At 40.7% G+C, this 17,871-nt stretch overlaps 1 protein-coding gene and 1 long non-coding RNA gene across 3 annotated transcripts in view; one reads left to right on the forward strand and one right to left on the reverse strand.

The window, feature by feature from the left end:
• On the forward strand, nucleotides 1–17,301 carry LOC145861357 (uncharacterized). Its single transcript, XR_014381096.1, has 2 exons — nucleotides 1–861; nucleotides 10,353–17,301. It is a non-coding gene; the product is annotated as an uncharacterized LOC145861357 (long non-coding RNA).
• The window catches only part of LOC106575376 (UDP-glucose:glycoprotein glucosyltransferase 1), a 14,325-nt gene continuing 13,172 nt past the window's right edge, over nucleotides 16,719–17,871 (reverse strand). For both annotated transcript variants that reach the window (XM_014151874.3, XM_014151873.3), the window contains one exon: nucleotides 16,719–17,871. In XM_014151874.3, coding sequence (XP_014007349.2) covers nucleotides 17,849–17,871 — 23 coding nt within the window. In that variant the 3' untranslated portion in view covers nucleotides 16,719–17,848.

Below are 17,871 nucleotides of genomic sequence, written 5' to 3' on the forward strand. Positions count from 1 at the left end.
AGAAGTAAAGTGAAACGTCTGTATGCATTTTACGACATTTCGCCGTGCATGTGATTTGCATATCGGATCATGTAAAATGCCAACTCTCAAGTGCCAATGATTGCAGAAAATAGTTAGCTAGAGTCGTTATCAATCGGTAGTTTAGGTTGCTCTGTTTGTCTAGTTCTTTCTAAACGTGACCACACTGCGTCTGATGTGGAGAGAGGAATAGCATACCGTAGACAGTAGGATAGATATGCAGTAGCAACAACAAGCCTTGGATCGTGAGAGCTGATGATGGGATTTTTATTTTCTTTGAATCAAATCTAATCAAAAGCTTCAATTGCCACCTGCAGAAGCAGACAAATTTTGTTTATAGAATAGCACACCAGACTTCGTTGGTTTGCAGCCTCTGTTTTTACCCGCAGCCGTTCTGTTCAGATATATAACACATCCGATAAAATGGCGGAACTTGAGAAGGAAGAACTGAACCAAACAATGCATGACAACCAAGATGAAGATGAGCCCCTATATACTGATGACGCTAAGCCAAGCAAGACGCAAGACGACCCAAGTTTCGAGGAAAAGCTAATTGAAGAGGTCAGAAGGTACAACAATTTGTACAACACCTCATTGAAAGACTATAAAGACTTCACAATAACCAGCAACAGCTGGAAGGAGATAGCCCGAACTCTGAGAGTAGAAGAACAGATTTGCAGGACGAAATGGAAGAAATTGAGAGATCGATATGTCAGACTGAGGAGGAAAATTAAGGGGAAGAGTGGGGATGCAGCATCAGGAATACAAACACAAATACTCACCACACTGTCCTGGTTGTCTGGCTTCATAAAACACAAGGAGACGAAGTCAGACTATCCACAGGTAAAGATACTACTTCTACTGTCAATGAACCTTCTCTAACCTAGATCACTACCCAGTGGGCAAAACCTGGTTGAAAAGACGTCACTGTTTGAATGTGCTTTTTTGTTACGCCTTTTTACTGACCAGGGTATGACATATTTTACTGACCACCATAGGACCAGTTGGTCATAATTCTGGCCACTATATTATGTACTGGTCATAGTTAAGACCATCATAACTTGGTAATGACCACTTGACTACAGTTTATTACATACTGTAAAAAGTATTTCAAGGGATAAAGTTGGATAGTGAAAGTTGGATTGTTCATTATATTTCTATTTGTTTCCATAGGCACCAATTAAAGTTTAATTCTGCAACATATTCTTACATTTAAAATAGATCAAGAAATGGCTGGGGTTGCTGGTCCAATCAGAGGACCGAGTGTGTTTCAATAGCCAATCTGTTGCACATTTTGTTGCTAGGGTAATCCACGGAGACTCTGCCACAAAATTTGTGACAAAATGTTACAAAACCTGGCCAGATAATTTCAAGTCAAAGTCCCAGGTCTTGAGGCTCCAAGTCAAGTCTAGAGTGATTTTATGTCAAGTCGAGTCTCAAGTCATCAAATTTGTGACTCAAGTCAGACTCGAGTCCAAGTCATGTCACTAGAGTCCACAACTCTGGCTAGTACAAACCTAGCTCTTACCAAGCTGGTTAGTAGGAATCATTACACATTGAAGGTCAGAGTATCAAATAGAAAAAAAACATTTGACACACAACTTAATGTCAATGACTGGATTTAAGGAGGGGCGGTTCTGTTCTCTCCTTTTGCTGGGCTGTGGCTGAAAAGGTCACTGCTAACCGAGTGGGTGGCCAAGCACTGTTGGAGAGGTCATGCATCAGGTCATTGACATGTTTCAGGAATTGTAAAGACCGAGACGAATCATGATTAACTATTACCTTCGGTATTCACTAAGTTAGACTTAGCCTAGCATGTACATTGATTATGTTGCCCCTCAGCAATCTGGCAGTCAGGCAGACCGAGAGTGGGAGCAAAACATATCTACATTTCTTAGTCGGCAGGCTGGATAAATTCTCTTCTCCTTCCCTTTGTTCTTTCCTCCATTCTTCTATCCAAGCTAGCAGGCTCCTGCAAAAACAGAGAATCAAGAATTGATAAGGGCAAAAACAGAGAATCAACAATTGATAAGGGCAATAAGAATGAGTGTTGAGGGGGAGCAGGGAAAGGCACAATGTATCGTATTGTCAAATACAAAATACACAAAAATACAAGGATCCCTGATGAATCAAGAAGAACTTAACATCTAGATTGAGGGGTACACATTTAGAATTAGGCAAGCTCACAATGTCACACACAATCAATGTTTCTTATGTGTGTATTCATCAACCATCACACACACACACACAGCTAGCATGATGCAATGTTCACATGATGACAATATTTTCTATAAATTATTGATCTCTCTCCCCCCATCTCTCTCACACAGAAAACACACACGCGTACACACAGCTAGCCTGATAACTTTGACATGACAATGTTTTCTAAAGTTATTGTGATCATCTCTCTCTCACACACAGAGAACATACACATTTACTGTCATTAACTAAACAGGTGTCAAAATATTTCCTTGATGTTCTTCTCCCCAACAAACCGCCACTTTACTTACAAAAGTAAAACAAGAATGCAGGAGAGCACGGGCTACCATTTAGCAGTCAAGAAACTGTTGTCTTCTAGCTCTGTTGTTGTGTAGCCTACCGGGCGCTCTGTCCCAACAGCCATATGGAATGTTGACACTTGAACAATGCAGACTACCTGCGTGCAGTGATTCCAATCCAAGTTTTAGCTGGAACTGATATGCCTAGCTCCTTGTCTACTAAAATAAAAGTACTGCATGTGTTGTTATTTGCTTAAAAGCTTTAAGGGAAAATATAAGTCATATTTTCAGGGTAAAATTCAGGTGCAATAATTTATTTATTGATGGAAATAAATGCGCTAAAAATAGGGTTTTGTAAATCCTGGTGGATTGTAGTAGGATATTGAAATAAAAGACCTAGGCCTATGTGTTATTTGTTAAATTCTGAAAACAAATGTAGTTAGTGATTAATAGAACATCAAAATTGCCTTCAGAAGACAATGTGCAGCACAATAAACAGTGCAATTAGCTAACACAGATAAAAGATTACCGTTAGAAACCAACACACAGCAAGCTACCAGGTATCATTAATTAAACAACCATTATTTCACTGTACTGCAGTTCTAACTGCATTTTAATGTCAGTGCATTCCTGTGAGGGTGTCCTGTATTATTGTGGATGTTTATCTTGCATGCTGGTAGCCTAGAACAAATATTATGGAAGTGAATGTGCACTTTTCAATTGGGTGGACTGCAACTATGAAAAAAACTGCCATAGCCTGTCGCAAAAGCATTTATAGCATCAGATTCTCTAAATTAGGGACTAATTCTCTAAATTAGTCTCTGGAGTCCTATATCTGTCACAATTCTTTGCTTTTGATAGCCTAGCAAATTAGATGACTTTGAGGTGAAATATATTACATTTTTCTGTTTATTTAAAATTGGTATTTCTTCACCCGCCGAATAGAAACCTCAAATTGCCCTACTCCTGAAAAAATTCATCGGGCCGGATAAGCTGAAGTGGGCTCGCCCCGAGTACCATTAGACGGAGCACTGAGTAATATGATTCTGCTGGACCCGGGAAGAGTCTGAGTCCATGCAGAGTCCCCCGAGTCTCAAAGGAAATATGCCTGAGCCCAGCGTGTTGACTGGGTACAGTATGCCATGAGACTCTAATCCGCTTTGGTGCACTCTGCCAGCTGTTGTTTGCCAACTGTGCTAAACTGAATCATGTAAACCCTGCTGAAAAAGAACATTACTCCAATTTTTATAATTGTAATTGTTCTAGTGTCTTATATCCAATGGGTGCATGGCCCACAAACACTATGCACTTGTTTATATATACTGAACAAAAATATAAACGCAACATGCACCAATTTCAAATATTTTACTGAGTTAGTCAGTCAATTGAAATAAATTCATTGGGCCCTAATCTATGGATTTGGCATGACTGGGAATACAGATATGCATCTGTTAGTCACAGATACCAGGGGAAAAAACGTAGGGGCGTGGATCAGAAGACCAGTCAGTATCTGGTGTGACCACCATTTGCCTCACACAGATCTCACCATTTGCCCCACAGATCTCCCACAAGGGTCAAAAACAGGGACCCGAACCAGCGATCCATCAGTCACCGGCCCAAGCTCCCAACCGCCAGGCCACCAGCCCTCCAAGACCCCCCCCCCCCCCCCCCACAGTTCCCCAAGAGCTGCCCCTCAACCATCCAAGACACACACACAATGACACTGACCCTCAGTGTCATTCAAACTTCCTTTTTGTTATGTCTTATTTTGACTTATTTTTTTATACTTTTATCTTTGACTGTCATTCTATCCCCACCCAGCAACTCCAATCCCACTCGTCTCCAATTCTACAACCCAACCCTCAGCTTCCCTCAGCCCATCCCACCTATCTCTATGCACCATATATCTTTCAACTATGCTGTGATGTTTAACATACAATTTCAATCTATCGAATAGAATCCACAGATTGCGAGTTGGAGATAAATACTTTTATTAAGAGTATTAGTAATTGACTGACCCGGTCTCTCCAAATCTCCCAACAGTACTATGTCTAGGGTCAATTTTAGATCAATGCTTTTCATTTTCAGCCATTCCTGAACCTGAGACCAGAAACAGGCTACCTGAGGGCAATACCAAAATAAATGGTCTATTGATTCTGTATCCTCACAACAAAATCTGCAGAGCTTCGATGATTGTATGCCTAAATATTCAACATTTTGTTGGTGGCAAGAGTTCTATATACAAATTTTAGCTGAAAAGCACCAGTCTTGAGTCCTGCATCGTTTTATATATCAACTCATGGAATCGGTTCATCAAAAATCTCTTCCCAACTATTTTGTAGTCTGTATGGCACATCCGTCAACATCCTGGTCCTCAAATGAAACTGGTATACTTTCCTATTGATGCTATTTTTATTCCTCTGCCAGTTTTGATCCTTTAAATTGGGCAGACAGACCAGTTCCCTACCTCTTCCTGCAGCCACCTGCCTCCTCCATTTTTGGGTTAATGCTGTAATCAGTTGGTTGTACTCTTGGATTGAGCAGACCTTCCCGTAAAATTCTGATACCTCCATGAATGACCTAACTCTACCATTCCAATTTACAATATCATTTAAGAACAAAATACCCTTTTCAAACATCTTTTCCCATAAACACAGGTATTTTAATAACCAGCACATTTGAGTTCAGCCATAATATTTGTTGTAATATTTGTTCTATCTTTTCAGGGGGGTGAAATTGTAGCCAGCTCTGCAATGCTTGTTTGAAAAAGAGAGATACTTTGAAAAAAGTATCATTTTCAATTAATCGAAAATGAGACATGGCAATCTGCAAAAAGGCAATGTTTAAACAATGTATAAGCTTTTCTTAGTAATCTTCTTGAGAACCATTTAGGGTTCAAGTAAAACCTTTGAGTAAGTGAAGCTTTTAGAGAGCGGTTTACTGCTTTTACAGTAGAAGTTGGAAGTTTACATACACCTTAGCCAGATACATTTAAACTACATTTTTCACAATTCCTGACATTTAATCCCAGTAAAAAGTCCCTGTCTTAGGTCAGTTAGGATCACCAGTTTATTTTAAGAATGTGAAATGTCAGAATAATAGTAGAGAGAATGATTTATTACAGGTTTTATTTCTTTCATCACATTCCCAGTGGGTCAGAAGTTTACATACACTCAATTAATATTTGGTAGCATTGCCTTTAAGTTGTTTAACTTGAGTCAAACGTTTCGGGTAGCCTTCCACAAGCTTCCCACTGTAAGTTGGGTGAATTTTGGCCCATTCCTCTTGACAGAGCTGGTGTAACTGGATCAGGTTTGTAGGCCTCCTTGCTCACACACGCTTTTTCAGTTCTGCCCACAAATTTTCTATAGGATTGAGGTCAGGGCTTTGTGATGGCCACTCCAATACCAGAACTGCAAAAATCTCTGAAGCTGGAGACTCATATCTCCCTCACTAGCTTTAAGCACCAGCTGTCAGAGCAGCTCACAGATCACTGCACCTGTACATAGCCCATCTGTAAACAGCCCATCTATCTACCTACCTCATCCCCATACTGTATTTATCTATCTTGGTCCTTTGTACACCCAGTATCTCTACTTGCACATTAATCTTCTGCACATCTACCATTCCAGTGCTTAATTGCTATATTGTAATTATTTCACCACCATGGCCTATTTATTGCCTTAACTTACCTCATTTGCACTCACAGTATATGAACTTTTTGTTTTCTTTTGTTCTACTGTATTATTGACTATGTTTTGTTTATTCCATGTGTAACTCTGTGTTGTTGTATGTGTTAAATTGCTATGCTTATCTTGGCCAGGTCGCAGTTGCAAATGAGAACTTGTTCTCAACTAGCCTACCTGGTTAAATAAAGGTGAAATAAATAAATACAAATAAACCTTGACTTTGTTATCCTTAAGCCATTTTGCCACAACTTTGGAAGTATGCTTGGGGTCATAGTCCATTTGGAAGACCCATTTGCGACCAAGCTTTAACTTCCTGACTGATATCTTGAGATGTTGCTTCAAGATATCCACATCATTTTCTTACCTCATGATGCCATCTATTTTGTGAAGTGCCCCAGTCCCTCCTGCAGCAAAGCACCCCACAACATGATGCTGCCACCCCCATGCTTCACAGTTGGGATGGTGTTCTTCAGCTTGCAAGCCTCCCCCTTTTTCCTCCAAACATAACGATGGTCATTAAGGCCAAACAGTTATATTTTTGTTTCATCAGACCAGAGGACATTTCTCCAAAAAGTACCGTCTTTGTCCCCATGTGCAGTTGCAAACTGTAGTCTGGCTTTTTTGTGGCGGTTTTGGAGCAGTGGCTTCTTCCTTGCTGAGCGGCCTTTCAGGTTATGTCAATATAGGACTTGTTTTACTGTGGATATAGATACTTTCATACCTGTTTCCTCCAGCATCTTCACAAGGTTCTTTGCTGTTGATCTGGGATTGATTTGCACTTTTCACACCAAAGTACGTTCATCTATAGGAGACAGAACACGTCTCCTTCCTGAGCGGTATGACGGCTGTGTGGTCCCATGGTGATTTATACTTGCGTACTGTTGTTTGTACAGATGAACGTGGTACCTTCAGGCGTTTGGAAATTGCTCCTAAGGATGAACCAGGATTGAGGAGGTCAACAATTTTTTTCTGAGGTCTTGGCTGATTTCTTTTTATTTTCCCATGATGTCAAGCAAAGAGGCACTGAGTTTGAAGGTAGGCCTTGAAATACATCCACAGGTACACCTCCAATTGATGTCAATTAGCCTATCAGAAGCTTCTAAAGCCATGACATCATGTCACAGTCAACTTAGTGTATGTAAACTTCTGACCCACTGGAATTGTGATACAGTGAATTATAAGTGAAATTATGTCTGTAAACAATTGTTGGAAAAATTACTTGTGTCATGCACAAAGTAGATGTTCTAACCGACTTGCCAAAACTATAGTTTGTTAAAAATAAATTTGTGGAGTGGTTGAAAAATGAGTTTTAATGACTCCAATCTAAGTGTATGTAATCTTCCACCCAACTGTATGTGTAATATTCTCAACCCACCCAATTCATATCCATTATATAGATAGGCATGCTTTATTTTGTCTGGTTTAGCGTCCCAGATAAAACAAAATATTATTTGCTCATATGATTTGAAAAACGAATCATCGGGAGTTGGCAGCGCCGTGAGTAAACTGAGATATGACGAAGGAGTTAATCAGGGCAATTTTTCCATAAATAGACATTTACATCTCCATGGTTGCAGGATCTTGTTTATTTTTACAAGTTTTCTATTGAAATTCATTGTGGATTGCTCATTTCTATATTTTGTGATACGAGTACCAAGTATGTCTACTTCACCGTCAGCCCATTTTATTGGTAAACTGCAGGGTAATGTAAAAGTTGTAGTTTTTTTTAAGATCCAATATGTAATATTGCACACTTAATTAGGTTTTAGTCCAAAGAGTCCTGAAAAGTTATCTAGATCTTCAATGAGACATTGCAGGGATCTAGCTTGCGGACTTAATATAAAAGTTGAGTCGTCGGCATACATGGACACCTTTTTGTTTTTAAGCCTTGGATTTCTAATCCTCTAATGTTATTATTGGATCTGATTTTAATAGCTAGCATTTCGATGGCCACAACGAATAGATATGGTGACAGTGGACACCCTTGTTTAACTCCTCTTGACAATTCAAAACTCTGAGAAGTAGCCGCTATTTACTGTTTTACACCTGGGGTTGCTATACATTACTTTTATCCATTTTTATAAGAGAATCACCGAAATTGAAAAAATCCAAGCATTTATAAATAAAATAAATTTCAAAATCCCCTATAAATACCAGGCCTGTCTTCTTAGATGTTTCATTATGTTCTATTATTTCCAGTAGTTGTCGTATATTATCTCCATCTCCTGTATCGTCCATGTAAAAAAAAACAACCCTGTCTGATCAGGATGAACAATACCTGGTAAAACCTTTTTAATTCTGAGTGCTATGCACTCAGATATACTGGATATTTATATTTGCCTGGGTCTTGTTTTAATAATAGTGAAATTAGACCTTCCTGCTGAGTACCTGACAGATTATCATTTCTTTAGGAGTAGTTAAAACAAGCTAACAATGGAGCTTTTACTATATCAAAAAAGGCTTGATATACCTCTACTGGTATGCCATCAAGTCCTGGGGTTTTTCCAGACAAAGGATTTAATAGCCTCTTTAATAGCCTTCTTTAGACTAGTTGAGTATCTGGAGCATCAGCATTTGTGGGTTCGATTACAGGCTCAAAATGGCTAGAAACAAAGACCTTTATTCTGAAACTCGTCAGTCTATTCTTGTTCTGAGAAATGAAGGCTATTTCCATGCGAGAAATTCCCAAGGAACTGAAGATCTCGTACAATGCTGTGTACTACTCCCTTCGCGGAACAGCACAAACTGGCTCTAACCAGAATAGAAAGGGAAGTGGGAGGCCACGGTGCACAACTGAGCAAAAGGACAAGTACATTAGTGTCTAGTTTGAGAAACAGACGCCTCACAAGTTCTCAACTGCCAGCTTCATTAAGTAGTACCCGCAATACACCAGTCTCAACGTCAACAGTGAAGAGGTGACTCCAGGATGCTGGCCTTCTAGGCAGAGTTCCTCTCTCCAGTGTTTGTGAGGTAGCTGGATCTTTCCACGATGGAGAAGGTTGTTCCTCCATAGCATAAAGCTGTTGATACTTGTAGATTTCCTTCAGGATCTCCTTAGTATCCAGGTTGGCTCTGAACTGCAACCAGTTGTTTACAAATGTTTTTAACGATGTGTCTTTCCCACGACGACCGTGCTTTCGCTGTTTTGTTTGTAATTAACAGGCTGCTCTGTGAACTCTCGTGTCAACAAAGGCTTTGGTTTTCTATAGCATGGAAAGTTGGCTAGCTAGCTGATAAGCAGCTCATTCTACTCAGCACCTACTGGACCGCTGCATCAGAGAGTCAGACGATGACAACTCTTCTTTCTAACGCGCTGTTCTTTCTAAACAAGTCTGCTCTGGGCTTGAAAGATACTGACCACGAATAGGAGATTTGATGTGTAATGTAATAAGCAGTAAGTATTCAATGGTGTCTGTGCACTTAGCTAGCTACCATCCCATAGCATTCATTGCATTTGAAGTGTGACTGGCTCATCCGTGGATGTACGGAGACAATTTCCTATTTGTCTTCCATTTTTGTTGTCACTCCTGTTGGTCCCCCAAGTGGGGGTTCATGCTGTCTGATTGGGTTAAAGTCAAGTTGTTGGCCACTGACAAGTATTGCGATTCTACGAGTAGAAACTATAGGTTTGTCGCTACCGGGTTGGCACGCAGCAAGTACTGCTTTTGTTCTTGCAAGAGAAGGTCTCCCTCAGTGATAAATATCTATCGGCAGTGAGATTCTCAGTGTGTTTCATGCTTTAGACAACTAGTCAGTCGATCAGATTTCAACCCAAATGGGAAGTATTTTTCATGACGTCGAAAATATGTCATAAAAAATACGTCCTGACCAGATTTCAACCAGAAAAATCTTTATCATGTCATATGCCCACTGGGTAGCCTATGCTATGGTGATCTCTAGACCTAATGAAAAACAATACATTATCATGTTGATACTGCTAGGTATTTCAAATGATTAAAACTAGCTACTTCTGTAAAGATGTATAGACCTAAGTTATTTGTTTAGCTATTTATTGAATGCTATCTATTCTAATTTGGACTTTAACCGTATCGAAAAGTAGACTATATTATCTATTACAAAATGTATGTTTTAGAGAACAGAGACGATAGGCCTACTAGTAATTATGCTATTTTAAATGTTTTTCCAGGCAGAGGAGATGGACACCTCAGAAGACCTGCAAGATGACAACCTGATCGAGCAGGAACACTTCCACAGTTCTAATAATGAACAGCAAGATGGACATTTGGCAGTTAGGAGGAATGTAATACTAGAACGAACTAAATTCAACCAAAGACAACAAGAAGCAGGAGAGACAGCTGATGATTTTATCACTGCACTTCATTGTTTGTCAGAACATTGTGGTTATGGAGCTCTGCTCAGTGAGATGATAAGAGACAGACTAGTCGCAGGCTTACTTGACAGAAGACTGTCCAAGCAATTACAAATGGACCCAGAACTCACACTGGATAAAGCTGTCACACGCATTCGTCAAACTGAACTTGTGGAAAAGCAACAGGACCTGCCGGAGAATACCTTCAAAGCTGCCAGCAGTGCAGCAAATGTAGACGGTGTGCTTTCACATAGCAAACAGCAATGCCTAGCCAATACCCAGTGCCAATCAGAGAAGAAGAATCAAAACTCAGAAAGACCACAACAACCCCAAACAACACAGGAGAATGCAGAAGATCCACTAGATACTGATGACACTGATGGCTTCAGTCCTGGAGGAGAAAAGCCTCACTACTGTGCCTACTGCAGTAGGCGCTTTCAAAAAGTGAGGGATCTTATAAGACACCAGCGAACGCATACGGGAGAGAAGCCTCACCACTGCCCTGATTGCGACAGAAGTTTTGCTCGATTAGATAAGCTTAAATTACACCAGCGAACACATACTGGAGAGAAGCCTCACCACTGCCCTGATTGCGACAGAAGTTTTGCTCGATTAGATAAGCTAAAGATCCACCAAGAAATACATACAGGAGTGAAGTCTCACCACTGCCCTGATTGCGACAGAAGTTTTGCTCGTTTAGATAAGCTTAAGTCACACCAAAAAATACATGCAAAAGACAAACATATTTTTCACTCCTCTGACTGTGTGAAAAGCTTTGTCCTATTGGAGAAGCTTGAAAAACACCAGCTGGAGAATACCTTCAAAGCTACCAGCAGTGCATCCAATGTAGACTGGGTGCTCACACAGCAGAGAACATTCAGCAAAGTCAGAGAGAGTAAAAGGCAGCAGAGTAAAATACGAGCTAGAGCTCCCAGAATGAGAACACCATCACATAGTAAAACAATGCAGGAGAAGGAAGAGGAGCCCCTAGATACTGATGACTCTGATGATTGGATTGAGGGTTTCAGCCCTGGAGGAGAGAAGCCACACTACTGCTCCGACTGCAGTAAGCGCTTTAGAAAAGTGAGGGATCTTATAAGACACCAGCGAACACATACAGGAGAGAAGCCTCACCACTGCCCTGTTTGTGACAGAACTTTCGCTAGATTAGATAAACTTAAATTACACCAAGAAATACATACAGGAGTGAAGCCTCACCACTGCCCTGATTGTGAGAAAAGTTTTGCTCGATTAGATAATCTTAAATTACACCAAAAAATACATATTAAAGAGGAACATAATGTCACACAGAACCATCAAACTGAAATGAATGTAGATCGTGTGCACACACAGCAGAGAACAGCCAGCAGAGGCAGGCAGAAGAGTAAAATGCGAGCTAGTGCACCAGGGGAAAAAATGGGCCAGTCACAGCCAGGCAAAGACTCCCCTTACAAAAGTTCAGTTAGAAAGAATCAACATTCTGAAAAACTGCAACAACCCCAAACAACGCAGGAGAATGAAGAGGATCCTGAAAGTACTTCTGATAACTGGACCGAGAGTTTCAGTACTGTAGAGAAGCCATACATCTGCTCCGACTGTGGTAAGAGCTTCAGACTAGAGAATCGTCTTTTAAGACATCAGCGAACACATACAGGAGAGAAGCCTTACGACTGCCCTGACTGTGACAAAAGTTTTGCGCGATTAGATCATGTTAAGTCACACCAAAAAACACACATGAAGGAGGAATGTAATTTCCACTGCTCTGACTGTGTGAAAAGCTTTGTCCGATTGGAACAACTTGAAAAACATCAGCTAACACACAATAAAAGTTACAGCTGTTCAAAGTGTGAGGAAAGGTTTTCAGACCTGGTTGACTGGAAAGCACACTTTTTAGTACACAGAGAGATCCTCCACTGTCCTGACTGCGACAAGCAGTTCTTGTACAAGGGACTTTTTGAAAGACACAGGAGAACACATTTGAGAAAAAGAGAGAAATTTCTCTGCACAATATGTGGGAAGGAGATTCACAACTTTAAAATACACATGCGAGTACACACTGGAGAGAAACCATATCACTGCACTGAGTGTGGGAAGAGTTTTGCATATACAAAATCGTACAAAACGCATATATTAACACATACCTCTGGAGAAAGAGCAACCTATCCTTGTTTGGAATGTGGAAAGACATTTACTCGCATAGATGGCATGGCGAGACACGTGAGGAGGGTTCATACTGGAGAGAGAAATCATCAGTGCGGAGACTGTGGAAAAAGATTCTTTCGAAAAGAGTCACTGAAGAGACACAGTCTAGTTCACACTGGAGAGAAACCACACCAATGCTCTGTCTGTGGGCAACGCTTCTCCCAAGATGGCGACAGAAAACGCCACGAGAAGAGACACTACTCTGGTGTCTCAGATTTCCTCGATCTATAATGCAGCAGTGGTGTTTGGCATTGCAGGAACCCACCCAATGTGATTTCTAACCAGTTGTTCTTTCGCCTCCAGGTGGCCTGGAATTGCCACCACAGACTGTAGAAAAGACACAGACTGTTGCTGATACACAACAAGTCTGAGTATTACTGTTTTTATATCAGTATTATTTTTTTTTTAAGTCTTATTTTAAATGTGTTTTAATTTTGTTTCAACAAAAGCATAGTATATTATCAATAGCATTCATTGTTCAATTATGGGCCTTCCCCATTGGTGGTTTGCAGTCAGCTATATTGTATTAAAGATGCACAATGCAGAAATCTCTCCACCATTTTCCTAGTTTCTAAAATTCTAATAGATCGCCTAATTTCAAATTATGTGACATAACAAGCAAGTATAGTGTACAATGGTAAAATCTATACCTGTTGTGAAATATATTTTCCAGAACAAAAAATATTGTATTTTCAACTCGTGTACAAAAGTGAAAGAGGAAACCTCCGAACGGGAAGCGTAGAAATTGTGCACCTAGAACATATCTACCGCTTCTTAGACTTGATTTCGATGAGAATTACAGATCTATAACACATTTATGTGAATTTGGTCGGGTCGCCCAAGAAGTTACATATTGCAGCTTTAATGTTGATATTTTCATTATCAGGTGGGCCACAAGCTACTTTGAAATAATCCCAATGAAAGGTTCCCAACTACAACCTTCATCGAGTGTATACATTTGTCTGAAATGTGCTCTAAGCTGCAGAGGTCAAACAAAATCTCCAGCTGGCTTCCACCTATGAGGTATCAGCGACCCGGAGTTAGGACAGGACAGGGCAGGCATCTACAGATCAGATGCACCACTGAACGCTACAGACAAAGCCCAATACCTTGCCTGGCTACTCATTTACATCGATCCAGCCAACTGACGTTTCTTCTCCACGATGAGTTTGGATTTGCCTTAGATTTCTAGAATACGAACACATTCTGACCGTTCTGATTGGTCTGAGAAATCGATGGGTTGGGCCAGCGCCAGCCTCCATGATGATGTTATCAACTTTGATACTTTGCATGGTTAAGATTTGTTAGACGATCCAATCGCTGATTAATTTGTTTTGTACAATGCTCATTTTGAAGTCACACAAACGACTTCTAGGATGGCAATGCCTTCAGAAAGTATTCATACCCCTTGACTTATGCCACAGTCTGTGTTACAGCCTGAATTCTAAATAGATTGTTTTCCTCACCCATCTACACACATTACCCCATAATGACAATGTGAAAACATGTTTTTTGAAATGTTAGCAAATTTATAGAAAATGAAATACAGAATTTACACCCCTTTTATATGACACTCCAAATTGAGTTCATGTGGATCCAATTTCCTTCGATCATCCTTGATGTCACTCCAACTTAATTGGAGTACCTGTGGCTTTAGAAAGAAACACACCTGTCTATATAAAGTCCCACAGTTGACCATGCATGTCAGAGCAGAAACTATACCATGAAGTCCAAGTAACTGTCCATAGATCTCAGAGAGAATTGTGATGAGGCATATATCTGGGAAAGGGTATCGTATAAAACAATTTCTAGAGGGTTGAAAGTTTCCAAGAGCACAGTGGTCTCCATCATTGGAAAATGGAAAAAATGCAGAACTACCCAGACTGCCTAGAGCTGGCCCTCCGACTAAAAACTGAGCAACCGGGTAAAAAGGACCTTGGTCAGGGAGGTGACCAAGAATCCAATGACCACTCTGAAAGAACTAGAGTTCCTTGACTGAGATTAAAAACCTGTCAGAAGGACGACGGTCTCTACAGCACTTCACCAACCTGGGATTTATGGGAGAGTGGCCAGACAGAAGCCACTCCTGAGAAAAAGGCACATGACAGCACGCCTGGAGTTTGCAGAAAAGTATGAACGACTGAAAGAATAAGGCAAAAGATTCTGTGGTATGATAAGATACTTTTTACTCTTTGGCCTGAATGCAAACCGCTATGTCTGGAGAAAGACAGGTGATGAGCTGTGCCTGGTTAACACCATCCCTACCGTGAAGCATGATAATGGCAGCATCCTGCTATGTGGATGCTTTTCAGCGGCATGGACTGGGAGACTGGTAAGGATGGCGGGAACAATGAATGGAGCCAGATACAGGCAAATCCTTGATGAGAACCTGCTTCAGTGTGCAAACGACCTTAGATTAGGGCGAAGATTTACGTTCCAACAGGACAATGACCCCAAGCATACAGCCAAAGCAACGCTGGAATGACTTCAGAACAAGAATGTGAAAGGCCTTGAGTGGCCCAGACTTGAATCCCATTGAAAATCTGTGGAAAAACTTTAAGATTGCTGTTCACTGCCACTCCCCATCTTACTTAAGAGGTTGAGAAAATCTGCAAGGAAGAATGGGAGAAAATCCAGATGTGCAAAGCTGATACAGATATACCATACACAACTCAAAGATGGAATCGCCGCCAAAGGTGCTTCCACAAAGTATTGCCTCAGGGGTGTGAATTATGTAAATTAGAGATTTAATTTTCAATACATTTTCTAAAAACATGTTATCACTTTTTTCATTATGGGGAGATAGGTGTGATTTTTCTTTTAAGTAAAAAAAAGTTATTCAGGCTGTAACACAATGTGGTCAAGTGGTATCAATACTTTATGAAGCCAATGTATGTAGCGATAGAGCAGCAGAATTTGTTTCGTCAGACAACCCAATACCGTCATTAGTTAGGCTTTTAAACATCACTAGATGGGGTAGATGTTCACATTAAGATGTTATGGTGCGTTTCTGCTTTTAATCATGTTCTTATTTGTATATTGTTGTTCCCCCTGTGTTATACAATCTGCATTGCAAACTAGAATTTAGAATAAAAGATAAGTAGGGCTTAGTTGTAATGTTGGGGAGGCTCTTTGGATGTGTTTACACAGGCAGCCCAATTCTGGGGTGCATTCAGTTATTTCAAAGGTTGCTGCGTGACGGTTTGAACTGACTGACACGTTTTCCCAAAACGGTACAAACCGTTCTTCAAACAGCCATTCAGTACAGTACTGTTTGTTTAATTAAACCACAGATTATCAGTTAGAGCGGCCACTTGAGTATCTTGTCAATCTAACAATGAAAATAATTGTCTTCAAAAGTAGAAGGTATTCGGGAGGAGGCAAGATCAGATGGGGGACCATTCTAGCCAATGAGAGGACAGATGGGGCGGCAGCGTAGCCGTGGTTAGTGTTGGACTAGTAACCGAAAGGTTGCAAGATCGAATCCCCGAGCTGACAAGGTACAAATCTGTCGTTCTGCCCCTGAACAAGGCAGTTAACCCCCTGTTCCTAGGCCGTCATTGAAGATAAGAATTTGTTCTTAACTGACTTGCCTAGTTAAATAAAGGTTACATAAATAAGCAGCCGATATAAAGTGTTTTTTCTAAAAGTTGCTGGGATGTCACGTGTCCTACTTATAGCAGTAAACTCGTAACAACCAAGGACCTAAGCATTTCAAAACTGTGTTAAGACACTCATTGACCTCCATACAAAAACTCACTTGTTGGAGAACACAGATTTTGGGCCCAGTTATCCCTCTCGCTTTGCCTCTTCCAGAATTGGGCTGCCTGTGTAAGCCCAGCCTTTTAGTAGTAAATCTGTAGTCATTATTACTCCAGCCATTAATGTATTCTTATCGATGGCACGGTATATAAGAGACCAGTCAAACAAACAGAGAAAGGAAACCAACACCTAAAAGAGGGATCGGGGTCACTAAACGACCAGTGTTGGGCTCCTTGATTTTTATTACAAAATATTGATTTCCCACAATTAACAGTACATATTTAGCCAAAACAAAGAACGGAAACAGCCAGCGGTTGGTAATGGATGACTAAGTGTTTACTCCAGAACAGACCACAGCGGAGAAACCAGGAGTTAACTACAGCAGGGGTGGCCAACCTGACCCAGGCTTTTGTTCCAGTCAGTCTGATTCAACAAGCCCATTAATCATCCTCTTCATTAGACTGACTAGATGAAATGGGTGTTGCTAGAACAAAACCCTGTACCCACAGACCTTCTGTGGATAAGATTACTGGAGTTCGGGGTGGCCATTCTAGTCATATGCCTGCTGCCTTTCAAGTCGCTGTTAAAATCAATTTGAGTGATCACGGAACTCCCAGTGCCATCTGTCGCGGTCATGTCCCCACCAGTCCTCATCCACACATCCCTTAACTCCACATCATGCTCACAAAGATGCAACGTTCTGAATGTTGCAGGTAAATTGTATTGTAGAGATACGAATCCCTATTTTACTACATGGCAGAACTAATGTCTGTTTTACATGAAATAAAATGTCACTCCAGTCCTCTTTGTGTTGTCATTAAGAGTTTGAAACGGATCGATTGGCCAAAACCATCTTTCCCTGAGTTTGACACAGGCCATGGACAACTGAAGTCTAAAGCACAGAAACGGAAGGCATAGAACAGGACAAACCTCTCATCTCATAACTTAAGCTGCTATTTATCAGTGTGATTTAACTCCTAGGCCCAAACCTATATCCACAGACAGTTGTTAAAGAAGGTGTCCTAATCAGTGCAAACACAAATGGATAAAAAATATTGGGGGGGGGGGGGACTGTTGGAAATGTCAGATTTTTCACAGACCCACACACACACAAACACACCCCCCTATCATCCACTAACAGTCACCCCATATCATCCCCACCCAGCACCCCTTCCCGTATCCTCGCCACTCTCACAACAGAGAAAATACAAATAAATGGAAAATTAATGATTGAATGGTTATTGGTTTGAAGTCCCTCTGTCAATGCTGTTCCAAAGGAGAACAGCATTGTCTATTAACATGGTTCCATCTTCTGTTGCTGCTACAGCCACATCTTCCATCCACTTGTCTCACAACTCTATATGTGTATCAT

Source organism: Salmo salar, chromosome 17 (genome assembly GCF_965601325.2).
Source record: "Salmo salar chromosome 17, fSalSal1, whole genome shotgun sequence".
Lineage (NCBI taxonomy): Eukaryota > Metazoa > Chordata > Actinopteri > Salmoniformes > Salmonidae > Salmo > Salmo salar.